We start from the raw sequence: 27,931 nt of genomic DNA, 5'->3' as shown, positions 1-27,931 counted from the left end.
GGCCCAAAGCCACCCAGCCAGCTTTCATGGCTAAGGCAGGACTTGAACTCACAAACTCCCACTTTCTAGCCTGGTGCCTTAACCAATAGACCGAACTGTAGTATCAATGTAAAAACTTCCCTAATGAAAAACTCCAATGTGTTTCAATTCAGGTTTTCTTCCATCATTTTCCTACTGTTGAATCTCTAACAGAAAAGAATATATGTAGCTCGGGCTATATATGTGTGTGGCAGCAGCCAAAAAAGCCAATGCAATACAATCCTAAATTGCATTAACAGAGGGATTGAATCAAGATCATGTGAGGGACTGTTGTTGTTAGTTGCGAAGTCATGTCCGACCCATCGCAACCCCATGGACAATGTTCCCCCATTCCGCCTCAAAATTGAAGAGCCCTCTATCAACAGAGGGGATACAACATCATCTATCTCCAGTCTACAACACAATCCTTTCAGCAGTTCCAAGAAGGCTCCATACCCATTTACACTACTCAGATGACCTTGAGGACACAAGTAAACCTCCAAGTGGCCTCAATGACTCTCTAAAAGAATGCAAATGACCAGCTGTCTGCAAGGAATATAAATCCTTCCATTCCCGACCATGTAGTCAAAGCTGAAGAAGCTTGGATAAGAAGTCAAATGTCTTCCCAGAAAAACAAGAAAGTCCAGTTACCTCTTGAAAAAGCACCTTTGGGATGATTATGGCTTGTTATATTTCTATTCTTGCTTTTTATCTTTTTACTTCCCAGAGTCATCTTGCCAGCAGTTATATAAATTTGATGGAAGGAAGGAAGGAAGGAAGGAAGGAAGGAAGGAAGGAAGGAAGGAAGGAAGGAAGGAAAGAAAGAAAGAAAGAAAGAAAGAAAGAAAGAAAGAAAGAAAGAAAGAAAGAAAGAAAGAAAGAAAGAAAGAAAGAAAGAAAGAAAGACTCCAGGTATGGATCATTTTAAGCAGACAGCTGACAGCTGGGCAATAAATACCATGTTAAATATATACCTTGCTATATGGGCAGGTACAATTATTAATCCCAATAGCTCTTTGTGGACATTAAATGAATAAATATGACTATCCATACAAAAGTAGCCACTGGCTGATAACTCTAAATATATGATTGACTCATCTTACCAATGAACTTTAAAGATCTTCACAATTAGGAAAATGAAACATGACTCAGAAATGATTCCAGACTTTTGAGTATCTTTCAATTTTAGCAGAGGTATAAAATATTGCAATTCTTTGAAACACAGGGGTCATCACATCAGATGAAGTCTACAAAAGATAAAAATGATTTATTATTTATCCCTTTTTCTCAGCCATTTTTATTGGCACCAGATTTTAATACAAATAAGTCTCTCTCTCTCTCTCTCTCTCTCTCTCTCTCTCTCTCTCCCTCCCTCCCTCCCTCCCTCTCTCTCTCTCTCTCTCTCTCTCTCTCTCCCTTTCCCCCTCCCCTTCCCCTCCCTCTCCCTTCCTTTGCCTTTTATTTGTTTTAAATACATTCTAACTCTTCCAATAGTGATACAACACACTAACACAGTCCATTGCACTTAGGAAGTGAGGGAGTGTTTTTCATGGGTATTTTTTTCTTGGAGGAAGATACAAAAAAAAGTGTAACTAAATATGGAGATGCTCCATTTGGAAAGGAAGTACCTGCTTGGTGCAATCTTGCATGTCTAGTAATTTCATTACACCAGGCTATGCTTTAAAAATAGAATGTAACCAACAATGGACAAAAGAATATTCAGGATGGCCTTCCTCCACATTTCTGAAAGTGCATAAAAGGAGGTAGCAGAAAGGAATTGCCATGTATTGCATTTGGATTTTCTTCACTGTTGAGTCAATTCCCCCTTTTAAAAAAATGAGAATGAGGACATTAGCAGCAAGATGCAATGGAACAGGATAAATAGCCACTAGAGTAGCCCCACAATGAAATAGGTGGTAAATAAATTTAACCAATAAATAAACAAATAAAAAAGACCAACGGGATGTTATGGGCATACAAAGAAGAAGCAATCCAAAGATTCAAGAACTGTGCAGACAGAGAAGACATTACTTGTTTGGGTGGTAAAATGGATTGAGCAGGTCATTTAATGCTACCATCTCCCATCTTGCAATGAATAAGAATGGCAAATTATGGTTAATGAATGGAAGGCTGATAATAGTATGTGTCCTTCAAAAAGCAGCTTGGAAATATGCATTGGAAGCTGTGAGAGCACAAACCCAATGAAGAAAACTAGATCCAATCCACCACTCAGTCCTCTTCCAAACACACCCTCAGGACATTATAAACCTAGATAATAGATTGGGTGAACCAGAGCAAGGAGAATTATGTCAAATGAAAAAGAATGTAAAATATGACTTTCTTTATAGATATGGGGAAAAGAACCAAACTAAGTTTTGCTCACAATTAATTTTCCTGTCAGCTTTAGATGCTGGCTGAAACATCCTTGCCCTTTCATTCAGGAAACTTTAAAGCTGTGCAGTAGTCACCAACTCATTAATTATTGAAGTGTGTTTTCTAGTGTTGTTCTTGCGATGGTAATGACAAAAGGGACTTATCTCCAATTCTCCGGTGGTTCTTGTATGGCCCAATATTTGACAGCAATTTACACCAGGGGTGCTCAGGTAGTGCCTTAAGCCGTGTGGAGCCCTGATTCAAATCAGAGCTGGCATCTTTGGCTTTTATACAAGATTTTTTTTTATTTCTCCTGCTGCTGAGGAGAAAGGAAACCTATTGTTGAACTCGGCAAGAACTTTGTTCTTCTGTCAGCCTTTGTACCTTTCAAGAAAGGGATTTATCTGAGGCTTCTATCACTTCTAAGGCACCTTACAGATTTTGAGAGGCCTTAGAACTTTTCAACGAACCATCTGCATGGAGGGAAAGAGAGAGAGAGAGAGAGAGAGAGAGAGAGAGAGAGAGAGAGAGAGAGAGAGAGAGAGAGAGAGAGAGAGAGAGTGAAGGGCACCAGGGTTTATTTTCCAGTCTTGGGGTTTTGTTCCTGAAAATATCTGAATGGATCCCACCAGCCCTGTCTTTTCAGTATGCATAATGGAAGGGATGCATTTGCAGAAACATGTGTAGCCAAGCCCCTGTCTTTGCCTCATTTACTTCTGATGTGGAAATATGCCTCTGCATCTCTTATGGGCCTGCACTTTCTAATACTCTGTCTGCTTCAAGTTGAATGGAATGGCTTCCCTTGGGAGAAGAAGAAGAAGAAGAAGAAGAAGAAGAAGAAGAAGAAGAAGAAGAAGAAGAAGAAGAAGAAGAAGAAGAAGAAGAAGAAGAAGAAGAAGAAGAAGAAGAAGAAGAAGAAGAAGAACAACAACAACAACAACAACAATAACAATAATAATAATAATAATAATAATAATAATAATAATAATAATAATAATAATAATAATAACTGGGCCATCTTTTTACACACCTAGAAGAAAAGCATTTACAGTGCAAAGGGCAGAATAACATTCTGCAGAACCAGCTTTTGTCACTGCAGCAGGTAAACAAAATCAACCAACCAGCTAAACAAACAAACAAACAAACAAAAAAACCCTTTCCCTTTTTAAAATCCCAGAAAAATAAATAAACTGAAATGTACTCCTGCAAACCATGCAAAGTATGCATACATGTGGGTTTGTGCAGTTGTGTACAGTTAAATGCCTTGCATCACAATCTTAGCATTATTTTTTGCCTATATGGGCCCTCTTTTCCAACCAGCATTTGAGAAAAACGAATCCTGGAAAGTTGATTCTAAAATGCATCATTTGTTGGTTCTGTAAATTCGGTTTTATTATAACCTACTAATGACTAACATATACATAAATCATCATCATCATCATGCACAGAAGAGCAAAAGTAACCACATGCAGAAGATCTACAGATTTGTTAGTGTCTTATTTATTTTCATATTTTTACTGCCAAAGAGCTAGTTTTTCGGTTTCATTTGGCATTAGCCAATACGAAAAAAGCAAAATGTCCACATTCATCCAAATTTCCATTGAAACCTCTATAATCTGCCACTCAAACTATCTGGTGCCCTAGATTTAGGAACACTTGTTTATTGGCATAATCTAATGACTGAATATATTCCAAGTGATAGTCTTTACTAATGTACCTTCACCATAAGTCATTGTTAACAACCACACTAAGATGTTGTCTTTCTTATTAACAATTTATAACAGTGCATGGTGGCATCTGAGCCTTTTTTTTAAAAAAATGGGTGATTTCTAATGATTGAATGTCACAAATTTTGGGGGGAAAAATCCCCAAAGTTATTTTAACTATGAAAATGTCTTCATTTTTTCCTGATCTAATTTTTTTTTCATTTTAAGAATAATGCCATACTTATCTGAGATGGAGAACGGCTAATGATGGGTAAAATGTCAGACTAAATTTGGCATTGAGAAAACATTTAATAGTCTTGGAACGTTCTTCTCCCATTCCAAGTAATTTGTAATAATAGTAATATGTCTCAATTCAGCTTTTCTTCATAGCATTGCTATTATGGCCTTTTCAAGATTCTGTATGTGGCTCTGAATGGTTAACAGCCTGACACTGACTGTAATGAAATGCTTCTTCATAGGGAGCCATATATCTTCAGAGTATATTTTTAAGATTATTAGAGATTTTTCTGAATAGGGTTGTATTTTTTTTTCCTTTGAAAGATGATAATAGTAACATTTTTAGGGTCACTGAGCCCTTTTGGATCCAGCACAATTCAGTGAACTAAGTTTAAGTTACTTTACTTCTTTGTTTGCTTGTTAATTTTATTTACTGCCCATCAGACTGTAGGGCTATCTAGGCAGTTTACAATAATAAAAAGGAAGAAAAATGAAAGGCACGTAAACAGAGGTAAAATAATAGGACAATAAAATAAACGATGAGAAAAGAACACAAAGGGAATACACCAATATAATAACCAAAAAGGTGAATGTGTGGAGAGCAGAGAGTGGGGGGTTGCCAGTAGAGTCGGCCATCAATCTAGCAGCCACGTGCAGTGGCTTCCTCCTATTCCAGTGGTGACTTGTTGCAGAAGTGGCCGAGTTTCATCTTGATCATTGTTATTGGCCAATAATTGATCACTGATTAGCTGTGATATCTCTGCTCATCTTTAGCTGGGTAGGACACAGCCTTGACTAGCTGTCAGTAGCCTTTTCAGTGCTACAAATACATAGCAAAAAGAGGTCTGGTAATGGAATAGTCAAAATAGCTTGCTCAATTTCAAATATGAAGCTTGAAGACTTGGGCAACTGAAAGCCTCTTTCTCTTAAACCAGAAACTGCATTCAAAGTATCACTGAAATGTTGTTATCATAATTATTTTAGAGTTCCTAGTCATCTTTCCAGAATCCCATCATGCTCTGATAAATCAATGGGTAGATTGGCAACAGTTAATCCAAATGATTCTGAAATGATGAGTAGTTTCAAGAAATGGATCTTTAACAAATACTGCAAGTATCTTTAACAAATACCGCAATTCAGCAGCCCAATCACTTTTTCTCTGTTACGTCATTCCAGCCAAGCATAAACATAAATATTTATGTTTAGTAAGATTTAGGAAAATACATTATACATTCTTTTAGGTAACAAAATACTTTCCCCCTTTTGGTTTTGGTATCCTCCATCCATCAAAGCTTTGAACAATCAAAGCTTTCAGGTAATAATTTTGAGTAAGATAAAGCAGGTGTAGTCTAGGTATATCTAAAAGTCAGCCATATCCTTGATGTATTCAACTTTCACTGCTAATAATAAAGATACGTAGTGTTGGTCAATTTCAGTGAATATGCTATTATGCCAATAAATGTAAGAGAAGTCCATTTCCCCCACCATGTAAACTAGTACCTCAATTCTAGAGATTCTGTCTGGCGCAAAGTAACCAGAATGACACCATGAGCTAATCAGAATTAGTTCTTTATTACTGCCTGCCTATTTACAAGAATCTCACCAGACTGACTACATCAGATATATCAAACTTGCGATGTCACGTGATGTTGTGCAACGTATCGGGACCGTTTTGCGATGGGGTGGGTGTGGCTTCCAGATGACGTGTCCGGCCTGCGGGCCAGGAGTTTGACACCCCTGAAATACATTCTCTTGGGAATGACCAAGAATTCTTTGGTGGTGGTGGTAGTGGAAGTACAGTTTAGCCTTCATTGCTCCATTCCCTGCAAGGACTCTAATCTTGGAAGCCTTTTCACACCCTCCAACACTATACCTTGGGATTCCACCACAGATTCCTTTGGAAGCAAACTTATGATTACTTGCATCTGATTCGATGAGAATTATGACCCACTCCCATGCCTTCTATCAAAAAAGATAATTGGGGGGGGGGGGAGGTTTGAATGCTCCAGTAGTAATTCAGCACAGATTATGCTCTTATCTGGTCTTTCATGACAGAACTCATTTTATAAGAAGGAAACTAACTATATTGAGGGAAATAGTTAATATTTGTTAAGCAGAGCAAACATTTTGTGAAATATATTTTCCTTATTATTATATATCAAATTCTTTCATATTTGGGCTCAGATTAATATTCATTATAAATTGATTAATTCCACAATATTTTATTTGCAAATTCACATATTTATTACATATACCATTCAAATGCAATGTCACAAAGGGAGTTCGTCATGTGAACTATTTTGCATTTAAATTAGTGCATAGGCAGCAGTAGTTTAATCACTTAAATATTACTATCAAGGAAATATTGTCCAACATGGTCCAAAATGGGGGTTTTTTGCCAAGGGGAACCGATTGTGCTTCCCAGTTTTACTCTTCCTCCACAAGTGAAGATGCTGACAATATAAAAAAGGGGGCACTTGACAAAGAAATCATCACTGTAGAATTATTAAGTGGCTTTGGACTTACTTCAGTCCAAAGTAGAAAACAAATCATCTCCAGACAAATTTGAATAATGTGACCAAGTTCAAAGTCTTGCAGTGTATTGTTACTCAAGCAGAGTTCAGTGAATTCAAATCTTTAGGAAGTGCTCTGAACTCATATGTTGTAAAAATTCTCAATTTCAGTTCCTTGGAACTCCAAGTAGGAATTAAAAATGTTTTTGCCTGACATCTTGGAATAGAGGGGTTGTGCTGAGGTTCTCATTGTATCCCTTGCAAAAATTGTGCTGTCCACAGATATTGGTCATGCACGAATTTCTATGTCTATTGTCCATATCTATGTAAAATTTAGCATATTTCTCCAAACTTCTGTTTAGGATGTATATTTGGAAGGGGGCATGTGTGGATTCCACTATTTTCTCTGTATATGGAAATGCTGCTTTCAGCTAGGAGCTAGATGGATCCATAATTCAGAGATCCAGCAGATCTCTGGGCCACGGGTTTTTTTTATCACTTCTAGTCCATGAACCTTGCTCCAACTTTTGAAAGATGCAGCATAATTACAATATTGGAAAATTTCACTTGGAAAAGATGGAGGGTTTATATTTATATATATAAAATTTAGATATTTGTAGGACGAGTACATCCATCAGTTTGAACATGCAATTGGATGCATGCTTATTCAAAGGCTCCTGCAATTCAGTGATCCTTATTTCCAACTGACACAATCTTTAATCATATCCCAGTGTTATTTTGCCACATTTAGATGCCCCAATGCACCAGATTGCTAAAGTCAGTCTTAAAACTATGAAGCTAAACATGAGGGCATAAATATTTAATTTGGTAGCATTTCTCCTGCTGCTTAACTATTTGGGCTGGGAAGATGGCTGACACTCCTTTAGATCTCTTGTCAGATTTATTGCAGCCACGTTATTACCCTCATTTACTTACCCACCTTTGCCTACAACAGGATGTACATAGATTTGCAAAGCACTTTTAATTTTCCCTGGAGACAGACATTTTATTAGGTAATATTACCCCCTTTGCTGCCTGCTTAGGTTTTATTGATGACTGGTGACTGTCGCATCTGTTTGTGTGCATGGGGACAGATTCTTTTGCTTCATCTGGGCAACTGCCCATTAGTGAGGGTATTTTTTTTTAAAAAAATAAAAGGCTCACAAAAAGCAGGAGCAGAAAAGTCACTAGAGAATCTCAACCTTTATAAGCCAGCATCTGCTTTCCCAAAGTTTGACTTCTATATGGATGGAATAGAAAAAATAAAAGTAAACGTTCTTTCCAAAATTGTTTCTACAAAATCATATGCTTTAAAAGGAGATACATTTGATGTTATAGCACATATAATGCAAGAATGTCGTTTAGACTGGTGAACTTGGACTTGGAACATTTACATTCAAATTCCTGCTTAATCATAAAGCTCACTGGGTGATTTGAAGCCAACTGAATGATTGACTCAGGCCAACTTCACAGGGCTGTTGCTACATTAAGAGGGATAATGTAAGGAACACTTCAGGTATGTCACCTTGAGCCCTCCACAAACAGATGGAACATAAATGAATCAACAAAGACCAGTGTTATGTGCTGGGCTTTTGGAATATCACCACGTGCATTGTTGGAGAACTAATGGTTCTCCTACAACTCAGACAGGGCGTCTCCGGTCCTGCAATTGGTCAACTTTGAGCAGCAAACATGGCTTCAATCCAATTGGTTAATACCATAGGCCTGGCTATATATTGAAGCAGGGTGACTCCAATCTCTCAGTATACTTTCTGCTTAAATAAAGTATGAGTTTGTCTGTACTCATCTGCGTGTTCTCGTTCCTGCTCATCAGAGCCCACGACATAATAGTGGTGACGAAGGTGGGATCCTGCTTCACCACCTGAAGGCTGAAGTCACGAGGGGACAGCATTACTCGCTGGAGGGAAGAGGCATCTCCCCCCCTCTCTCTAGCCGGCTAGTAGACTACACTAGCAGCCGCATGCTCAGAGGACGCATTCCCTGAGTCTTGAAGCAGGACCCAACACCAGCGCAGGAATTGAGGAAAGATGCCAAAGGTCGGCAAACTCAGAGAGTTCGACATTAAACATCCAGAAGATTGGCCGTCTTACCTCTCACAAGTAGAGAATTACCTACGAGCTAACCAGATAGCAGAGGAAGGCCTAAAAGCTAGGACGTTGCTGTGCGTGTGTGGGCCCGCGACCTTCGATCTAGCAGAAAACCTCTTCGCACCAATGCCCATCGAAGCAGTATCTTTTGCTGACCTTAAGAAGAAGCTGACCGAGCATTTCCAGCCAAAAATGTTGGAGATGGCATGGTGGTTTAAATTCGACCAAGTGCAGCTTCCCGGTGAGACAGCATCAGAGTTTATCATGGGCCTAAGGCAGGCCACACGTCTCTGCAAATTTTTGAATTTAGAGGAGCGTCTGAGAGACCGACTCGTCTGCGGACTGAGAGATAGATCCTTGCAGCAGAGATTATTTGCCAGACCAAATCTCACATTTGCCGAAGCAGAAGACGAGGTCATGGCTGACGAAGCAGCTGGAGGTGCAGTAGAAACAGTACAGCCCACCAAAGCCCCAAAGACAGAAGATTCTGTCCACCACAAGGTCGCCATATGCGGCGGAGAATCATCAGAAGAAGAACCCAAAATCAACAAGCTCCAGAGACAGCCAAGCGCGCAAAACTGTGGAAATCAGCAAAGAGAGAACAATTACAAGACAGTTCTCTTACCTAGATGTAAAGGGTGCGGAGGCAACCACTCCCACGCAAACTGCAGATTCTGTTTGGCCACATGTAGAGCTTGTGGAAGGATCAGGCACATCGTGGTGGTATGCAGAGCTCGCCAGAGAGACAGGCCATCCAAGCACCAGTCAGAGGAACCGACTAGGAAAGGTACTGGGGCCCTGGGGCCAGTCAGTGTGGGGTTCTTCAAGAGCCGGAGAAGCATTTGTCGCACCGGGGCTCATCATCCCCTTAAGCCTAAACTTAAGCTCTCAGTAGAGCTACAAGGAATTCCATGCAAAATGGAACTGGAGTCTGGCTCGGCGGTCTCAATTATTTCACAGGACACATTCAACCTTGTGTGCAGACACAGCAACCAGTGGGCTAAATTAAGACCATCAGATATTATTTTAACAGATTTTCAGAATGCTCGGGTTAAAGTTAAGGGTGAAGCCACATTATTGGTGAAATATAAAGGGGTTTGGGGGGTACCTGGATGTCATAGTAGTAGAGGGCCAAAGAACAAGTCTTATAGGACTTGATTGGTTTGAGGCTTTGGGCATTCAAATAACAGGCATTAACTGGACACAGACAGCAGACCTCAAGGCTGTTTGTGAGGAATTTGTGGATGTTTTCAAGTGAAAACTAGGAACTTATACTGGGTCACCCATTTCCTTTAAATTAGATCCTAACGTTGTTACGATAAGAGTCAAGCCTCGCAGAGTTCCTTTCGCCTTAAAACACAAAATCGATTCTGAAATCGATAAGTTAGTAGAGCAGGGTGTATTGCAACCTGTTGATGGGGGAGTGGGAAACTCCTATTGTCACCCCACTAAAGCCCAGCGGGGAGGTTTGCATTTGCACAGACTACAAATGCACGTTAAATAAAGCCTTAAATCAACATGCATACCCGGTCCCGATAGTCAGCCATATTCTAGCCTCTTTGCAAGGTGGAACCATTTTTGCTAAACTTGATTTAGTGCAGGCGTATCAGCAGCTGCCGGTAGACCAGGCCACAGCCATGGCTCAAACTATAGTGACCCATAGAGAGGCATTCAAAGTCAAACGCTTGCAGTTTGGAGTTAGCGTTGCACCGGGCATTTTCCAAGGAATTATGGAACGCACACTTAAAGGAATTCAGGGTGTCTGTCCTTATTTTGATGATGTTCTCATGGTCGGGGAATCCCCATAGGTATTGGCCAACAAGCTCAGGGCTGTGTTACAAAGGCTATGAGATGCGGGCCTCAAGTTAAAGAAAAACAAATGTAGTATTGGGGTTTCTTCAATGGAATTCTTAGGTTTCCGTATCAATTCTAGTGGGATTCACCCCACTGAGTCAAAAGTTAAGGCCATCAAAATGGCTCCTAGGCCAAAATCAAAAGCAGAGCTGCAAGCATTTTTGGGCCTCCTGAATTTTTATCACACATTTCTACCTCATAAGGCTGTAATAGCTGAGCCCCTCCACAGGCTACTTGATAAAAAAAAGCCCCTTGGAAGTGGACTGAATTACATGAAAAAAGTTTCCAGGATCTAAAGGCCCTTCTTTCAGAAACGTCCACTGTAACTCATTTCATTGAGTCTAAACCTGTATGTCTTGCATGTGATGCATCTCCCTACGGGGTGGGAGCAGTCTTAAGCCACATAGAGAAGAATGGGAAACAAGTTCCTATTGCCTTCTATTCCAGAACCTTATCTGCTGCTGAGCGTAATTATGCTCAAATTGATAAAGAAGCCTTAACCATAGTGGCTGGAGTAAAAAAAAAATCATGATTATTTATTTGGCAGGGATTTTACTGTCTTCACTGACCACAAACCCCTTTTGGGCCTATTCACCACAGATAGACAAACACCTCACATACTATCTCCAAGAATGCTGAGATGGTCTATATTTCTGTCTGCATACAACTTTAAGTTAGTTCACAAACCGGGAAAGGAAATGGGCCATACAGATGGCCTCAGCAGACTTCCACTGCCACTAATAGATCCTGATCCAGCTCCTGCTGATAAAATATTGTCCATTCAGGACTTGCCTGAGTTTCCCCTCCATGCTGGGGATATCGCTGCTGAGACTGCTACAGATAAAATTCTGAGCAGGGTACTGTCATGGGTACACACGGGCTGGTTGGAAAAAAGTCCAGGCCCTGATTTCCAAAGTTATTTTGTGAGAAGATGTTGTGACTCAGGGCCAGCCTGTGGGTCCAACAGCCGGCTCCGATGTATCGGATGACTCAGATGAGGGGGAGGAGGGAGACGAACCGGCTGATGATGGTTTGGAGGCTTTGCAGAGCCCTCAGCCGGGGACCTCTTCTCAGCTGCGTGAGCCCGATAGTGCGGAGGATGATGACCCACAGCTGGCCCTGTTCAAGGACGCCCGACGCAGGAGGCAGTCGAGCAGGAACAAACAAAGAAAGGCTGTGGGACTCCTCGGGAGGAGGCACAGGGAGACCACGCCCTGAGCTCTCAATAAAAGGAGTGTTTGGGGAGGGGCTGGTTGCTGAAAGCAACTCTTCCGCTTGAGGAGTCAAGCTCTAGTGTTTTTGTTAATTGAGTAATAAATCTTGGCAGATGCCTTTTAGCCTTGGACGCTCTCCAGTCTCTTCTTTCTGAATAGGGGTTTGCCTTACTACAAGGCCAGAAGAGGGCTGGTTCAGAACAGAAGACATGAATTGTCTGCACATAAGGGTTGCATATTATGGGGCAACAGAGTCATTATCCCCACATCATTGAGGGACAGAGTCTTACATTCCTTACATGAAGGCCATCCAGGCATTGTATGGATGAAAGCCTTAGCTAGAAGCTACCTTTGGTGGCCTGGCCTGGATAAGGCTGTGGAGGATCAAGTCCATGGTTGCTATACCTGTCAGAGGTCTAGGCCTGAAATGTCTCAGGCCCCAGTTCATAGGTGGGAAGAAACACATACACCCTACTTCATATAGACTACGCTGGGCCTTTCCAAGGACAGCTTTTTATGATAGCAGTGGATAGCCACTCAAAATGGCTGGAAGTAGTTCCAGTCCCTAATATGACTACTGCTAGGACCATCCAGGTGCTGAGAAAACTCTTTGCAACACATGGGTTGCCTGATGTTTTGGTTTCTGATAATGGGGCTCAATTCACTGCTGCTGAGTTTCAGGCTTTTCTCAGAGCTAACCTCATCAGACATGCTATGTCTGCACCATTTCACCCCTCTACAAATGGACAAGCCAAACGCATGGTGAGGACAACAAAGGAGGCGCTCAAGCGTATCATCACAAGTGACTGGCATCATAGACTGGCAAATTTTTTGCTCTGTCAACACACTACACCTTGCACAGCTAGAGGAAAAAGTCCTGCTGAGCTTCATTGGGGAAGGCGATTAATTACTAAACTGGACAGGTTGCATCCAGACAGAGTGGCATCCAAAGCCTCTAAACCAAAACCCCCGAGGGGGCTCCAAACAGGTGATTGGGTTTGGGCCAGAAACTATGGGCCTGGAAACTTGTGGGTTCCTGGTCAGGTGATCAATGAATCCAGACCCCTATCTTATAAAGTGGGGTTGGAGGGAGGGCGACTGGTCAGAAGACATATTGACCAACTTAGAAAAAGATTCCCAGAGCGGTCACTAAGTGAGGACTATGGCACAAGTCCCTTCCGAGGTCCTCAAGCTGGCATCCAAGCCAGCTCACACCAGTACCACGAGGATTTTCCTTCCTCAGTGGAACATGATCCAGAAGAGGAACATGGCAGCTCAGAAGTGCAGCATGGAACCCCTGACCAGGAAAACCAGCCAAATCTCAGCAACCATTGTGCTTATTCTGCTAAACAGTCAGACTGTGGGGTGGGCCCACCTGGAGAGGCCAGCCAGAGAAATTCAATTCCCCTGGATACAGGAGCACAAGGGGACATGGGTCTACCCAGCCCACTGGGTAATCTGGTAGACCACAAAGTGACTGGAACCCCAAGGCATTCATCCAGACCACATAAACCCCCAGCATATCTTACAGACTATGTTGTAAAATAAAGTGATGTGTAATGTATAACACTGTACCACTACCTACAGAAATTGGGGGTAAAATGTAACTGTTGTCAAGCATGTTCACTGAGATGTTGTTTTATCTCTTTGTAGTTTATTGCATTTACAAGCTATTCTTTAATCTCTTTGTAGTACACTCGACAAGGCATGTCTGTAAAAGTCACGTGATATCATTCTAACTATCTTGGAAAAACAAAACATATACAATTATTATTGTTATTTATTATTTTACTATTTTGGTTGATAAGCCTTGACTATTGTCAAGGGTATTATAGCCTGATATTAGGAGGGAGGGGTGTAATGTACTGGGCTTTTGAAATATCATCACATGCGTTGCTGGAAAACTAACGGTTCTCCAGCAACTCAGACAGGACATCTCCGGTCCTGCAATTGGTCAACTTTGGGCAGCAAGCATGGCTTCAATCCGATTGGTTAATACCATAGGTCCTGGCTATATATTGAAGCAGGGTGACTCCAATCTTTCAGTACAGTTTCTGCTTAAATAAAGTATGAGTTTGTCTGTATTCATCTGCGTGTTCTCGTTCCTGCTCATCAGAGCCCACGACATAATAACTAGATCAATAATTCATTCATTTACAGAGCAATTTGATTGGACTTAGTGCTCAGATCAAGAGCTCTGTGTGGTGTGGGATTCCACAAATGGTGATAAATTTTTGTTCCTATCATCTCTGATAGATCAGATTTGCATTAACATTCCCCACTTGAAGGGGTAGGAATGTGCTAAATTTCTTAGTAGTCAATCATGCGTGCACTGATGACTTTAGCTGGTTCAGTAATGAAACATCTGCAAGAAAACAACCAAGCTCACAGAGCACCAAGGACCCTCAACCTACTTAGAGAGTGTTTGAAGCTTTTAGTAGTCTACATTAAAAATATAAAAGTACAAAAGACAGAACAGAGATTAAGCAAAGAGGAAATGTTAATTACCTAGGAGCAGGGCTTTTTTTCTCATAGAGTTCCAGCACCTTTTTTGGATGGAACTTTGTAGGATAGGCAAAGCAGGTTGTATGATGTGTGTGAGTTCCGGCACCTTTTTTTTTTTTACAAAAAAAGTACTGCCTAGGAGCCATGTCAATATTTTGCCAGTCCCCTGTGGTCCCAGGCCTGCTGACAAACCAGCCCTTGAGGAACTTTGGAAACTTAAAGCAGATGAGGCTGGCTTCACTTGGAGGTGGGTGGGAAGGATGTTCCATAAATTGGGGGCCATAGCAGAAAAGGACCCATCAAAGGAAACTCTCTAGTCAATGCAGCATGCCTTCTCTGCTGGATCAAATGGGACAGGAAGATGTAACTGAGGAGAGGCAGTCCCTCAAATAACCCACTCCCGTGCCATAAAGGACTTTAAATATCACATTCTAGGTTGACCCTTAAGATACTCAATTCCATAATTGTAAATAGTAGCTTAAATTGTTCCCCAACTATACTAGTCTTGATTATTTGCACAGGAAGCAGAACAAACTAGCAGCAAGACCTCACAGTTCTGTGTTCCTTTGACAGCTATTTAGAAGACCTCATGGTGGTTAGACATAGAACAATGATCACAACCTGCAAGGTTAAAGGGGTTAGAGTTTTTGTACACCTGTGGGATTGTCTTCTTCTGGCTAATTGTAAACCTAATGAGTCAGTTATCTTTTGGGGCCTTATTAACAACTTTATTGGTTTATTTTAAAGGACCATATCAACTGGGAGAATGTCCAAACATCTGCCACTGCCTTATTCATGATTTATATTGAATCTGTAAATAATTGTACATAAACAGTAAATGTACATGCAAATTTTCAAAAAGGGTATTGTATTTATCTTTGTACCATGAAGTCATGTTGCCATTCCCTTTTCGCTTAGGGATCCATTGAAACATGCAATTTGACCAAGGATGCTAAACTTTTGCACACAACTATAGTTTAAATACTTTATACTGTTTAAAAACTAAAGTAATTCCATGGTTATGAAATTCAAGTGCTAATGTGTTCCCTCAACTGATTTTCAAGAAAATTAAAATATTTCTAATAGTCAAGAATTGACATCTTTGCTGCCATAGCTTAGATTCAACTATGAATTGGAGAATCTCATTTTTAATATAAGGAGGAAATATTAAAATGTTCATTTTCTTCCAGTTCTTTAAAAGAATAGTAAAGCTAATAATTGAATGTACTAAATTTTCTTTATTCAGAAGAGAACAGCGAGCTTAGAATATAATTCTAACTGTAGAACTATAATACTGTATACATATTTTTTGTGCATACAGATTTAAAATAAGATCTTCTGCATTATTATAATGGCTTCTTCCATCCTCTAAAATCTAAATCAGGACATTGTTTATTTTGTGCTACTAAAACGGAGTTTGACAAGGAACTGTTGATTGCCCTTCTTCCTAGAAGTGCTATCTGGAAAACAAAAAATCTGTCATAAGGTGTTCACATCAAATGTGGTCTACATTTCTGACAGCACCAATCAAGATTCCCAATAATTTGTTTTTTTTCAGGTTAAGGATATGTACTGTAGATACCTGCCATCTTAAAATAAATAAAAATAAACCAAGAGTTCAGTTTTTCTGTGAGAAAGAAATAATAGCTAATTTTATTGGTCAGTTTTACCAGTTGTTCAATGTGTAAATCTCAGATGAAAACCAGCTGAGCTAAAAAAGCCAAGGTACAGTAATAATAATAATAATAATAATAATAATAATAATAATAATTATTATTATTATTATTATTATTATTATTATTATTATTATTATTATTATTATTATTATTATTATTATTATTATTATTTGTATACCGCCCTTCTCCCGAAGGACTCAGGGCGGTGAACAGGGCAATACATGTTAAAAAACAAGAATACAAAAGTTAAAAGAGATTAAACAAGATGCCCAAAAACTATAACAATAAGTTAAAATACATAAAAAGCAATAAAACCCAAACCCATCACCCATCAGGCCAGGCCGGCTTGTTCGAACAGGTAGGTCTTTAGATCGCGCTGGAAGGAGCAAAGGTCGGGCACCATCCGGAGCTCAACCAGAAGATGGTTCCATAAATCTGGCGCGCCCACAGAGAACGCCCTCCCCCTGGGGGCCACCAGTCAACATTCTTTGACCGGTGGCACCCTGAGGAGGCCCTCTCTGTGGGAGCACACTGGGCGGAGGGAAGTTGATGCCGGCCGCAGGTGCTCCCTGAGGTACATAGTAGCTTGATGAGAAAGATCTGTTTAGGATTATTGGTTTTGTGATCCCTTTGCTGCACTATCAACTAATATGTACAGCTGTCCAGTTTTGGTATTTTTTTAACAGCAGATTAAAGCTGAGTTATTGTGAGAGATTTATGAGTGTTATTTTCTTCTTTGTGTCCTTCTGTTGTAAAACTTCTGACTAGAATCAAGAATTAGCTGGAGTTTTTTACTGGGCATTATTACTGATACTACTGTTGTGGACACTAAGCTGATGTTGAACTTAATTACGGCAGCGAGACTTTTAGTAGCGCAATATTGGAAGAAGGAAGAACTGCCAACTATAGAAGAATGGACTTTAAAAGTCTCCAATCTGGCGGAAATGGCAAAGATCTCAGCGTACTTGAAAGATCAGTCGCAACAGAGATATATTGTGGAGTGGAGAAGATGGATTGATTATATCCAGAATAAATATGGGACTAAAAATTTCATCTAGCATTTGAATAAGTATTGATGTGATATTTAAATTGCTTGTAGTTATTTTATAAGAGTTAAAGTGCAATAGATTTAATATTTTATTGTTGTTTGCATAAGGTAGACTATGATTGTTTGTATTTTTATACCCTGTATTGAGCTCTGGGAAGTCGGGGAGGGGGGAGGGGGAGGGGAGGGAGGTGTTGGGGAGGTTTGGGGAGAGGGGAGGGGGTTGGGAGGGGTTTTGTCTTTTTAAAAAAATGTATTGTAAAACTTTTCAATAAAAAAAAAAGAATTAGCTGGAGTTTAAAAAGCATTTCACTAACTTAATTAAAATGTTACCTGAAGGAAAATAAAGAGGAAAAAACCTTTACATCTAACAGATTGCGTGCTGAATAACTTACTGATTCTGATTGCAATATCAATATATGCAAGGAAAAAAATAAAAACAGTTCCAAACTGGTAAAATTTCATTTTATTTCCCATATCCATGCACTAGTGTGTATCTTTTATCTTGTGTTTTCTTCTTCCTCTTGAATTTCTTTTCCTCTACTCAAAATCTGTTATAATGCAAGTAAATGAAAAGTAACACCTGGTAAAATCTACATGAATAAGTCAGGAATAACAGTGCTTGCTTCTCATGAGTGTTATATGGATTCCTTAACACTTTCACACCCTCAGTGTTGTGTTTCATCTTTTTGCTCGGTGCATCTTAGAATCCAGCCTGCCTTTCCAGTATTCAAATGTGCCAGAATTACACATATTCCTTGTAAGCATTTTGCTTCTATAGTTTATCTGGATTGAATAATTACATGTTGCTCAAATCATATCTCCCACTGTAGTTCATAATGCTATGTTGCCTTTTCATGGCCATTTTATTTAAAATCATGGGATTCAATCCCAAAGCATACTTGATGATTGTGAACACATTTTCATTTCCATATCTAGACAAGAGATCAGTTCTCAAGATAACATACAAGCAATTTTGAAGATTCTAGTATTTATTGACTCAATATTTGGCATTGACATCTTTTAAAACATCTCCTTACATCGGCTTAGGGGGTGGTCTCGGTGCAGCACCTGCTGGCCTGAACCGGGGAGGAGGAGTGTGGTCCTTCCGGGCCTCACGGGATCGGTTCCTCACCACCTTGCTGTGGATAGCACAGCTAACACAATAGTGAAGTTTCACATAGAGTTTGGGTAGAACATAGGAATCAAAGACACTCGCTTCAGAGATATCTCGGACTGCAGCTGCTTCTACAATATTTCCGATGACAAACTTCTTAATAGCTTTATCCTTGGGGACACAACGGGCACAGTTGGTACAGCGTATAGGCTGGACATGTCCTCGGCCCTTCTTGGCGCGGCCATTGTTTCTTCTCTTCCTTGTCATTTTGACGGTGAGGAGGCGAAAGAGCTTGAAGATTCTAGTAGATTCCAACTAGTATTCATCTTCCTCCAAGTTTCTCGCTAGGTACCACCTACTACCATCTAATAGAAACTTAATAACCTGTCCTCCTAAGGAATCTCTCTCAGTAATTTAAGCTCTATCTCAATAGTATAAAGACTGCTATTCCAGGTTGACTGTAGGAAGGAGAAATACAAATGAGGCCCATTGTTGTATAGAAAAAAGGGCCTTTCCTTCAAGAAAAGAAATCTCAAGGATGAAACCTATAGGCTATCACAGATCAAATTTCTCTATCAGGCTAGCATGTGCTGTGAAGATGGGAGTTATATGTGAAATAAGCAGCCATATTTCAAAATCCATGAACAAAATTGAAGAATAAGAAATGTCTAGAATCCATCCCATGCTATATTTCTTTTGGCCAGTGGTTTATATTTAAAACCACCTTATTATAAAATGCAGTTTCAGGAGTTTTATTTTAAGTTTTATTTATTTGTTGGATTGTTTATCATTACTTTATTCTCACGGTATGCCTATGAATATTTTGTTCAGTAGGTACTTTGGAAGTCTTTGATTTATATTTGTGTTGATCTTCAAAGCTCATCCAGTTCTGTTTAGAGTTCATCTTAGCAGAGGTTATATAAACATTTAAAACAGAAAGGAATCTCATTTCTAATAGATACAACACATCCCTTCATTGTGGAGTGGAAGAGATGGATTGATTATATTCAGAATAAATATGGGATTAAAAAGTTTCATTTAGCATTTGAATAAGTAGCGGATTTATATGATGTATAACTAGCTTGTAGTTATTTTACTAAGAGTTAAAGTGCGATAGAATTTAATATTTTATTGTTGTTTGCATATTTTAGATTACGTTTGTTTGTATTTTTATAACCTGTATTTAGTTCTGGGAAGTCTGGGAGGGGGGAGGGTTGGGGAGAGGGGAGGGGGAGGGGGGGTTTTGTATTCAAAAATGTATTGTAAAACTTTTCAATAAAAAAAAACAAAACACATCCCTGGAGGCTAAAACATATAAGGAACGGTTGCTGGAATTGGTTATGTCTAGTTTAATGAAGAGAAGGGTGAGGGGTGACATGATAGCAGTGTTCCAATATCTCAGGGGCTGCCATAAAGAAGAGGGAGCCAAGCTATTCTCCAAAACCTCTGAAGGCAGGACAAGAAGCAATGGGTGGAAACTAGTCAAGGAGAGAAGCAACCTAGAACTAAGGAGAAACTTCCTGACAGTTAGAACAATTAACCAGTAGAACAACCTGCCTTCAGAAGCAGTGAATCCTCCAACACTAGAAGTTTTTAAGAAGAGACTGGACAACCATTTGTCCTAAATGGTATGGGGTTTCCTGCCTGAGGAAGGGGTTGGACTAGATGAACTCCAAGGTCCCTTCCAACTTTATTATTATTATTATTATTATTATTATTATTATTATTATTATTATTATTATTATTATTATTATTATTATTCCATTAAACTGTCTTTAGTTTTATATATACATATGTACTTACCCTATTCACAACATGAATTCTTCTTGAAGGAGAATTTCACATTTATAGATAGCTTTTAAATCATGCAAGCTTATAGGTCTCCTACAATGGACTTGAATGAAATCAGCACATTTTGCTGAATTATGATATGAATTGGTATGGAAAGACTAAGTGAACTGTAAAAGTCAACATACCTAAAATGTTATTTCATTAATTTTATTAATTAATTTAATTTGAATACCATCTAACTTCAACTGACTTTGGTCCAGATACAACATGCGTACAAAAACAAAAATTAGAGAGTCAAGAAGGACTTCCATCCATCTCATCCCAAGTCCTGGGAGAAAAAAAAACAACCAGATCTTTAAAGCTTCATAGAATGTCAATGGGCTGAGGGCCACTGGGCAGGCATTGTGACAGAGAAAACATTCTTCCTAGGTCCTCATTGATTATCCTGTTTAATCAAAGGGACTCAGAGCATGCCAAATCTTTTGGCATGCACCAACTAGGCAGAAACCATGAGAGATAGGTGGTCCCTCAAATAACGAGGCCCTCTGTGATGTTGGGATTTATATGCACAGCATCTTGAATTGCTCCCAGAAGCAGATTAGCAACCAGTGCAGCTGCTAAGCAGAAGTGCATATGGGCATAATGAGGCACACTCATCACTGACTGTGACACTTTATTTTAAGTTGAAGATTCTTAGCTGAAGTGTCTGAGTGGTTTCAGGAGCAAACTGTCAACATCCAGCTAGAGGATGAAAATAAAACTCCAGGATCATTCCGTTTCCAAAAACTCTTACTGTTTATTGAATACACAGCATGATTTTGTTGAAGTAAAACTAACTCTAAGGTTCCAACACCAATTCATAGACTTAAACAATATTTTTTTCCAGCCAAACCCAACGTCTTACATAATTCATATCAACAAGTTCACTTTGTTATGGGAACCATCTGCTTCAAATTGACACCTGTTCTGGTGCCCTTAACAAGGTTTCAGGCTCCCACGGTCTTCAGCTGAATCGAAGAGGGTTTGTTTCTCCATTTGACCCACTTGAAAGAAACATCTCACCCCTTAATCTAAAGGCAAGATGAAATGCCGAGGCACATAGCTGCCAAAGTTTCATCCTTGACACAGACTCATCTACAACATTGTTCTTTCCTCTTGTTAACCTATAGATTACATGAGGAAGGCTGATATTGTAGACCTCTAAGCAGATAATAAATTCTTTTTTTTATTTTCACCACTGCAGAATTGGTGAAAATCTGGTTAGCAGACAGGCAAAATGGCTTTTCCCACATTGGATCTAGTGTAGGTACACAAAATTCTACAGGAGTCCATTTCTTGTTTTTAAGTCATTTAGAACTTGAAAATAACACCCAGTGATAAACAATAAATTGAATGTTTTTAATTAGATATGGATCAGCATCTGAACAAAACTTTAAAAAAAACTTCCGTCAGTTAACAATTGAGATGTCATATTTTGAGTAATTTTCAGAAGAATAATCCAGATTTGCTATTATATCAAACCTTATGGCTAGGTTTGGTATAATTGTGTTGTAAATTGTTCAAAATTGTTCAAAATTGTGTTGTAAATTGTTCACTAATACTTGCCAATCTTGTTCTCTTTAAGGTGGTGTCTATGTTGATTCTTTTGATAATAACCATTTTTATGTTGAAATAACGAGACATACTCCTGCAGCACATACTCCTACTAAGCTATGAGTGAAATCCCTCATTGGTTAACTTACTTAAAAGTTGGTACTTAAAATTAGTTATATCAAAGTTAAGTACCAAATTAATTGGTACTTAAAATTAGTGCCAACTTTCTTTTTAATGCAATAGTATCCACTGTTGTATGGTTCAAGAATTATTTTGGTCAGAGACATCTATCTTAAGAGCCCCTGTTTATCTAAGAGTCCATAAATCCTTTAAATATTCTCAAAGATATGGCCAAAGACAGCTGTCCTTTGTTATTTGACAAACAGATCTGTCACTTAAATTAATTCCTAGCATTAAAAAGTGTCTCTGACTTATTGATGTTTGATGGCATCTGTAATGATGTAGCATCCGAAATGAATGCTTGCATTTTTGATAGCTCGTTTTCCTATGGAATTCCTAGCTCATGCTGAGAGTTATCTGAACAGCTAGGATTACTTTCTGGATGGCCCAATGGAACACTTGCTACATTCCATCAAGAGATATTCTTTGCCCCCCAAAATACATCATTATGGTTGCCCATTCTCTTTCATTTCAGGATTTCACTTCCTAAATCTATAAATGACTATGTGAATATCAGAACAATCCTGCTAAGCCAAAAAGATGACTATGGACTTTTTAGCTGGACCCTAAGTGAAAATGCTGCAGATGTGAGCTCAATGCTTACCATGCAATAAATTTTCCTAAATGGATATGCAGTATTGTAAATAGTTGAACACTTTTCTAGGATGGAAGTAGGAATGGAAATGCTTCTGGTTCTATGAATGTGAAAGAATTTTCAGCTTTGAGTACATCCTCTATGTATGTTCATCTTTATTTTTGAGCTATGAGTTAATGGCCCTTTTTATCAACTTTCAGTGAGTCTGTCCATATGAAAGAAAACTCTGGTTAGAAAATGTGTTACTGAAATCAGTTGGGATTTAAATGAGTTGTTTTGAAACATATATAGGTTCTGCCTATGTTAAAGAAGAGCCTCTCTCAGGTTGAGTTGGATGCCAGAAGTGTGCCTATACTGTCTTCTTGGTGATTATATAGAATTGCTTGTCCAATTAGTGTTTTTCCCTAAAGCTTGAAAATCTTAACTCTTCTATCTTCTGTCACTGAGCTGGAATGTTAAGTGAGTCCAGCTGTTCAACTGTAGGATATAAATTCTTTTAAGAATTTCAGCTGCAGTTAGTTAATAATATTTTTAAAAATGTCAAGACTTTAATTTATTACTAGCTGACCACATAGATAGATAGATAGATAGATAGATAGATAGATAGATAGATAGATAGATAGATAGATAGATAGATGATAGATAGATAGATGATAGATAGATAGATGATAGATAGATAGATGATAGATAGATAGATAGATAGATAGATAGATAGATAGATAGATAGATAGATAAACAGACATCTCCTTCTCCCATCATTTTTTAAAAATTTCTGCATAAGGAAAGCACTTCTTGATTTTAAGTTGTTGAATTATTCCTGAGATTTTGAAATTACCTTATTTTTGTTTGTTTGTTTGTTTGTTTATATTATTGTTGTCATTAATATTATTGTCCTTTTTTCTATTCAGGGCAACCTAAAGTGATTCCATGAGGTTAGGCTGAGAAGGATTGCCTCCAATTCACTTAGTGAATTTCCATCATTGAGAGAGGGATTTGAACATAGCCTTCCAGCACCCTACTCCAGGGCTTTTCAACTAGTGGTACGGGTACCACCTGTGGTACATTGGCACCTGGCAGGTGGCGCACGACCATCCTAGAAAAGTGGTAGCAGGGGAGGGGAATGAGCTAAACCAGTGGTAGCACCGCACAAGCCTAAGCGAGAGATGGCTGGAGCTGCAGGGCTGTCAAGGCTCAGCAAAAGCACCAGGATCAGTGCTTCTTTGGGGCTGTCAGCAGAAGCGCCAGGACCAGTGCCAGGCTCCTGCTGGAGCTCGGTGCTGATCCTGGCACTTCTGCTGATCCCAGAAGAAGCGCCGATCAGCTAGAATGTTGCAGCATCTCCAGGGTCTTGTGATTTACATTCAGATGCTTGGCAACTTATTCATATTTATGATGGTCAAAGTGTCCCAGGGCCATGTGAAGTGACCAAAACCTGCTGCAACCACCCAGCAGAGGGGGGGGGAAATAAAAACCCAACACCCCCACCCTACCCCTGCTTCCAATCCTCAACAGAAATGCTCACAACAATGAAAACCTCAGACAGGAGGAAGAGCACCGCTGGGCAGGCAGGCAGGTGTCTTGCTCAGCTGTGGCTTGGGGGGCACTTTTTTCAGTGCCACTGTAACTTCGAACAGTCACCAAGCAAACTGTTGTAAGTCAAGGACTACCTGTACTTCATCACTTTTTTCCTTTTTTTTTGGTCATCAAGTTTTTGACACCTTGCTAGGCGACTGGTGGTACTCAGATGTTGCCATATCCTAAAAGTGGTACAATGGGTGAAAAGGTTGAAAAGTCCTGCCCTAGTCAAACTCTTAATCACTTTATTGCATTGACTGTTTGAAGTTTATAAAATATAACTGTTGTATTAAAATTGAACCATTGTTCTCAAAAAAACCTTCCTTAAGAACTAATATACATGCTTTGTTGAATTTACCTTCCATTACCTATTCACAATTGAAACAATATGCATGTATGCATTGATGAAGCATAAAAACATGAGATCATTGTATCTTTTTTTCTCCTGCATCGGTGTTTGCACATCCCTAAAATGACAGAGGTACAATAAAGAAGAAAAACAGAAGAAAATTCCATTCACTACCTGAATGAAAGTGAACTTCAGAATCTCAAAGACCAGCAAGGAGCGATATATGTGTAGATAATTAATGCTAGCTCTTGAATACATTTTGCTGAAGGCTTTACTCTTTTGCGTTTTGTGGAATTGTCTTAACACTGCTGTTTTATTCAGTGTCAGAGAATTTGCCTTACCTATGCCTTTGAGAGAAATGAGCTATAGCACTGGTGGAAAGTATCTCTCCAGAAAAATACAGAAATAGGAATCATACAAGATGCTGCAAAGGCACCAGAATCAATAATAATTCTGTAGTAGGCTTGGTGTATGGACCCAAAGGATCAGAAACTATTTTTTTCAATCCCCTTTGGTTGACTTTTTCTTTAAGGAGCCACATAATGGAGTTTCATTACTTCATGTCCACTGCTCGAGAACAGAGGCATCTCTGTGGAAGAAAATCCATTAAGAGGGACTGGATTTGATTGTCACTGTAGGAAAAAGAGCTTTCAGAAAAACAATTTGTAGCTTTCCTTTTATTCCACAATAATCAACATATATACATCCACTTCTAAATCAAGAGCAGCCCTCAGATGTCCTCAAATCCAAACCATTTTATATTTGTTTTATGATAAACAAAAGATTCAGTACCTGTTAGAAAAACTTGAAGTGCTTTGCTCTATCTCAGCATATATATTTTTTTCTGTAACTGATTACTCAGAGTTTATAACTAAGGGTATTTCCACAGAAAGATTTGGTACAAGCTTGAAAAGAATTGTGACCTCTGCATTGTCCTGAGGTTAGCTGTGTGGGTGAGCTGAGCTAATTTATTTCCAGCTCAAATGCAGAGCAGTTGAAACTCCTGCAAAACTCACTCTCTGTGTTTATATGCGTGTGTGTATATGTGTGTATCAAAAATATGCTGTTGCTTTTTTTCTCCTTTTGGCAGAATCTTTGCTATATACCTCCTCACAATGCCTGAGTTTCAGACTCTGAAAAGAAAAATTGTAATTGAACTGCTTTGCAGCCCTCTCACTAAACCAGACAAAACCCTTGTCAATTTCATGTCTAATCATTTTTGTCTAGGCTAGTGAGAGGGCTGCAAAGTGGTTACATTAGCATTTTCCTTCCAGAACTTCAAACTCAGGAGTTGTGAGGAGATATATGGCAACGGTTCTTCAAAAAAGAGAAAAAAAGTAACAACATGTTTTTGATATAGACATAAAACTGACAGCAGTTTTGTCAGTTTTATAATTTTCTTTAGAGGGGACCAAGTAAGGGCCCATCTATAGTTTTTGATAGAGAGTTCCAGAAAAACATCTATGCCTGCTTCATTGACTATGCTAAAACCTTTGATTGTGTTGATCATAACAAACTGTGGCAAGTTCTTAAAGAGATGGGCATACCAGACCATCTTATTTGTCTCTTGAGAAACCTATATGTGGGCCAAGAAGCAACAGTGAGAACTGGACACAGAACAACTGATTGGTTCAAAATTGGGAAAGGAGTCCGGCAAGGCTGTATACTGTCACCCTGCCTATTTAACTTATATGCAGAGCACATCATGAGAAAGGCAGGCCTAGATGAATCAAAAGTTGGAATTAAGATTGCCGAAAAAAATATCAACAACCTAAGATATGCAGATGATACCACTCTAATGGCAGAAAGTGAAGAAGAACTAAAGAGCCTCTTGTTGCGGGTGAAGAAGGAGAGTGCAAAACTTGGGTTGAAACTTAATATTAAGAAAACCAAGATCATGGCATCCGGCCCTCTCAATTCCTGGGGAAGAAATGGAGGTAGTGACAGATTTTATTTTCCTGGGCTCCAAGATCATTGCAGATGGGACTGTAGCCAAGAAATTAAAAGATGCTTGCTCCTCGGGAGGAAAGCCATGGCAAATCTAGACAGTACACTAAAAAGCAGAGACATCACCTTGTCAACAAAAGTGCGTATAGTCAGGGCTATGGTCTTCCCAGTTGCAATGTATGGAAGTGAAAGTTTGATCATAAAAAAGGCTAAGTGCCAAAGAATTGAGGCCTTTGAATTATGGTGCTGGAGAAGACTCCTGCAAGTCCCTTGGACTGCAAGATGATCAAACCGGTCAGTCCTAGAGGAGATCAACCCTGACTGCTCTTTAGAAGGCCAGATCCTGAAGCTAAAACTCAAATACTTTGGCCACCTAATGAGAAGGAAGGACTCACTGGAGAAGAGCCTAATGCTGGGAAAGATTGAGGGCAATAGAAGAAGGGGATGACAGAGAATGAGGTGGCTGGATGGAGTCACTGAAGCAGTAGGCATGAGCTTAAATGGACTCCAGCAGATGGTAGAGGACAGGAAGGCCTGGAGGAACGTTGTCCATAGGGTCGCGATGGGTTGGACACGACTTCGCAGCTAACAACAACAACATAGTTTTTGTTGTGGTCTAAAGAATTTAAGGATAAATATTGTCCACTCCTGGGCTGCTCTTTTCCTTTCTTGATCTTCTAAGAGAGAGGGTGCAAAATAGAAAGACTTATGAACTGTTTATCTAAACAATTGCCTACCACAGAATGATTTGGGCTATTAACAAGAACAATAGGAAAGGTCATTGTGAGGATTCTGCTCCTTGCAGATGTTCACTTTCAGAGATACAGGAAAGCAATATCCTTTTGAGCTGTTGCCAAAATGGAAATGTCCCTTTCAACTCACAAATGCATTTACTCTTGGATATCAAAAAGGATAGTATGTCTCTATATTGGTCTTTCCAAGTATTTTTACTAAAATAACATTAGGCTAAAATGACCAATGTCATTGGAAAAGGCCCTGATGTTGGGAAAGATTGAAGGCAAAAGGAGAAGGGGACAGAAGATGATGAGATGGTTAGATAGTGTTGTCAATGCAGTGAACATGAATTTGGGCAAACTCCAGGAGACAGTGGAAGAGGGAAGGGGGGGGTTGATGTGCTGTGGTTCATGGCATCATGAAGAATCAGATGCAACTTAGCAACTAAGCAACAACAACAATAACAACAACAGAAAGATTAATGACTAAGAATTACAGTTCTATGGTCTCTAGGCATATGTCCCATGGACCATTGATTTTTCCAAATTTTTCTCTCAGAGAGCAGAGAAGAAAAAAGAAATCAGATCTTGAAAGAGAAATTTCAAAACCATCCTTTCCAATCTGGCCTTCCTCAAGTGGCAGCTAGGGCCAGCATTCTGATAACAGAATTCCAACTTTGGAATGGGGAAAAAAGATTTTTTTTAAAAAAAAAAAACTACATTGTAAATAAGCAACCATTTTTTGCCTCAATAACTAAGTGGCTACATTTTGGTTAAAAATAGATTTGATAATAACTGTGA

General features: G+C 39.3%; 1 protein-coding gene across 1 annotated transcript; it reads right to left on the bottom strand.

The window, feature by feature from the left end:
- Positions 1–18,243: 18,243 nt before the first annotated feature.
- Positions 18,244–18,651, bottom strand: LOC310634914 (small ribosomal subunit protein eS26-like). The gene has a single exon (XM_083353451.1). The coding sequence runs from the start codon at positions 18,631–18,633 to the stop codon at positions 18,286–18,288; it is 348 nt and encodes a 115-aa protein (XP_083209577.1). The 5' UTR covers positions 18,634–18,651; the 3' UTR covers positions 18,244–18,285.
- Positions 18,652–27,931: the final 9,280 nt, after the last annotated feature.

The sequence above is a fragment of the Vipera ursinii genome (genome assembly GCF_947247035.1).
Source record: "Vipera ursinii genome assembly, chromosome: 1".
Taxonomy (NCBI): domain Eukaryota; kingdom Metazoa; phylum Chordata; class Lepidosauria; order Squamata; family Viperidae; genus Vipera; species Vipera ursinii.
Note: the sequence above shows the minus strand (reverse complement) of the source record. Positions and strands in the feature narration are given on the sequence as shown.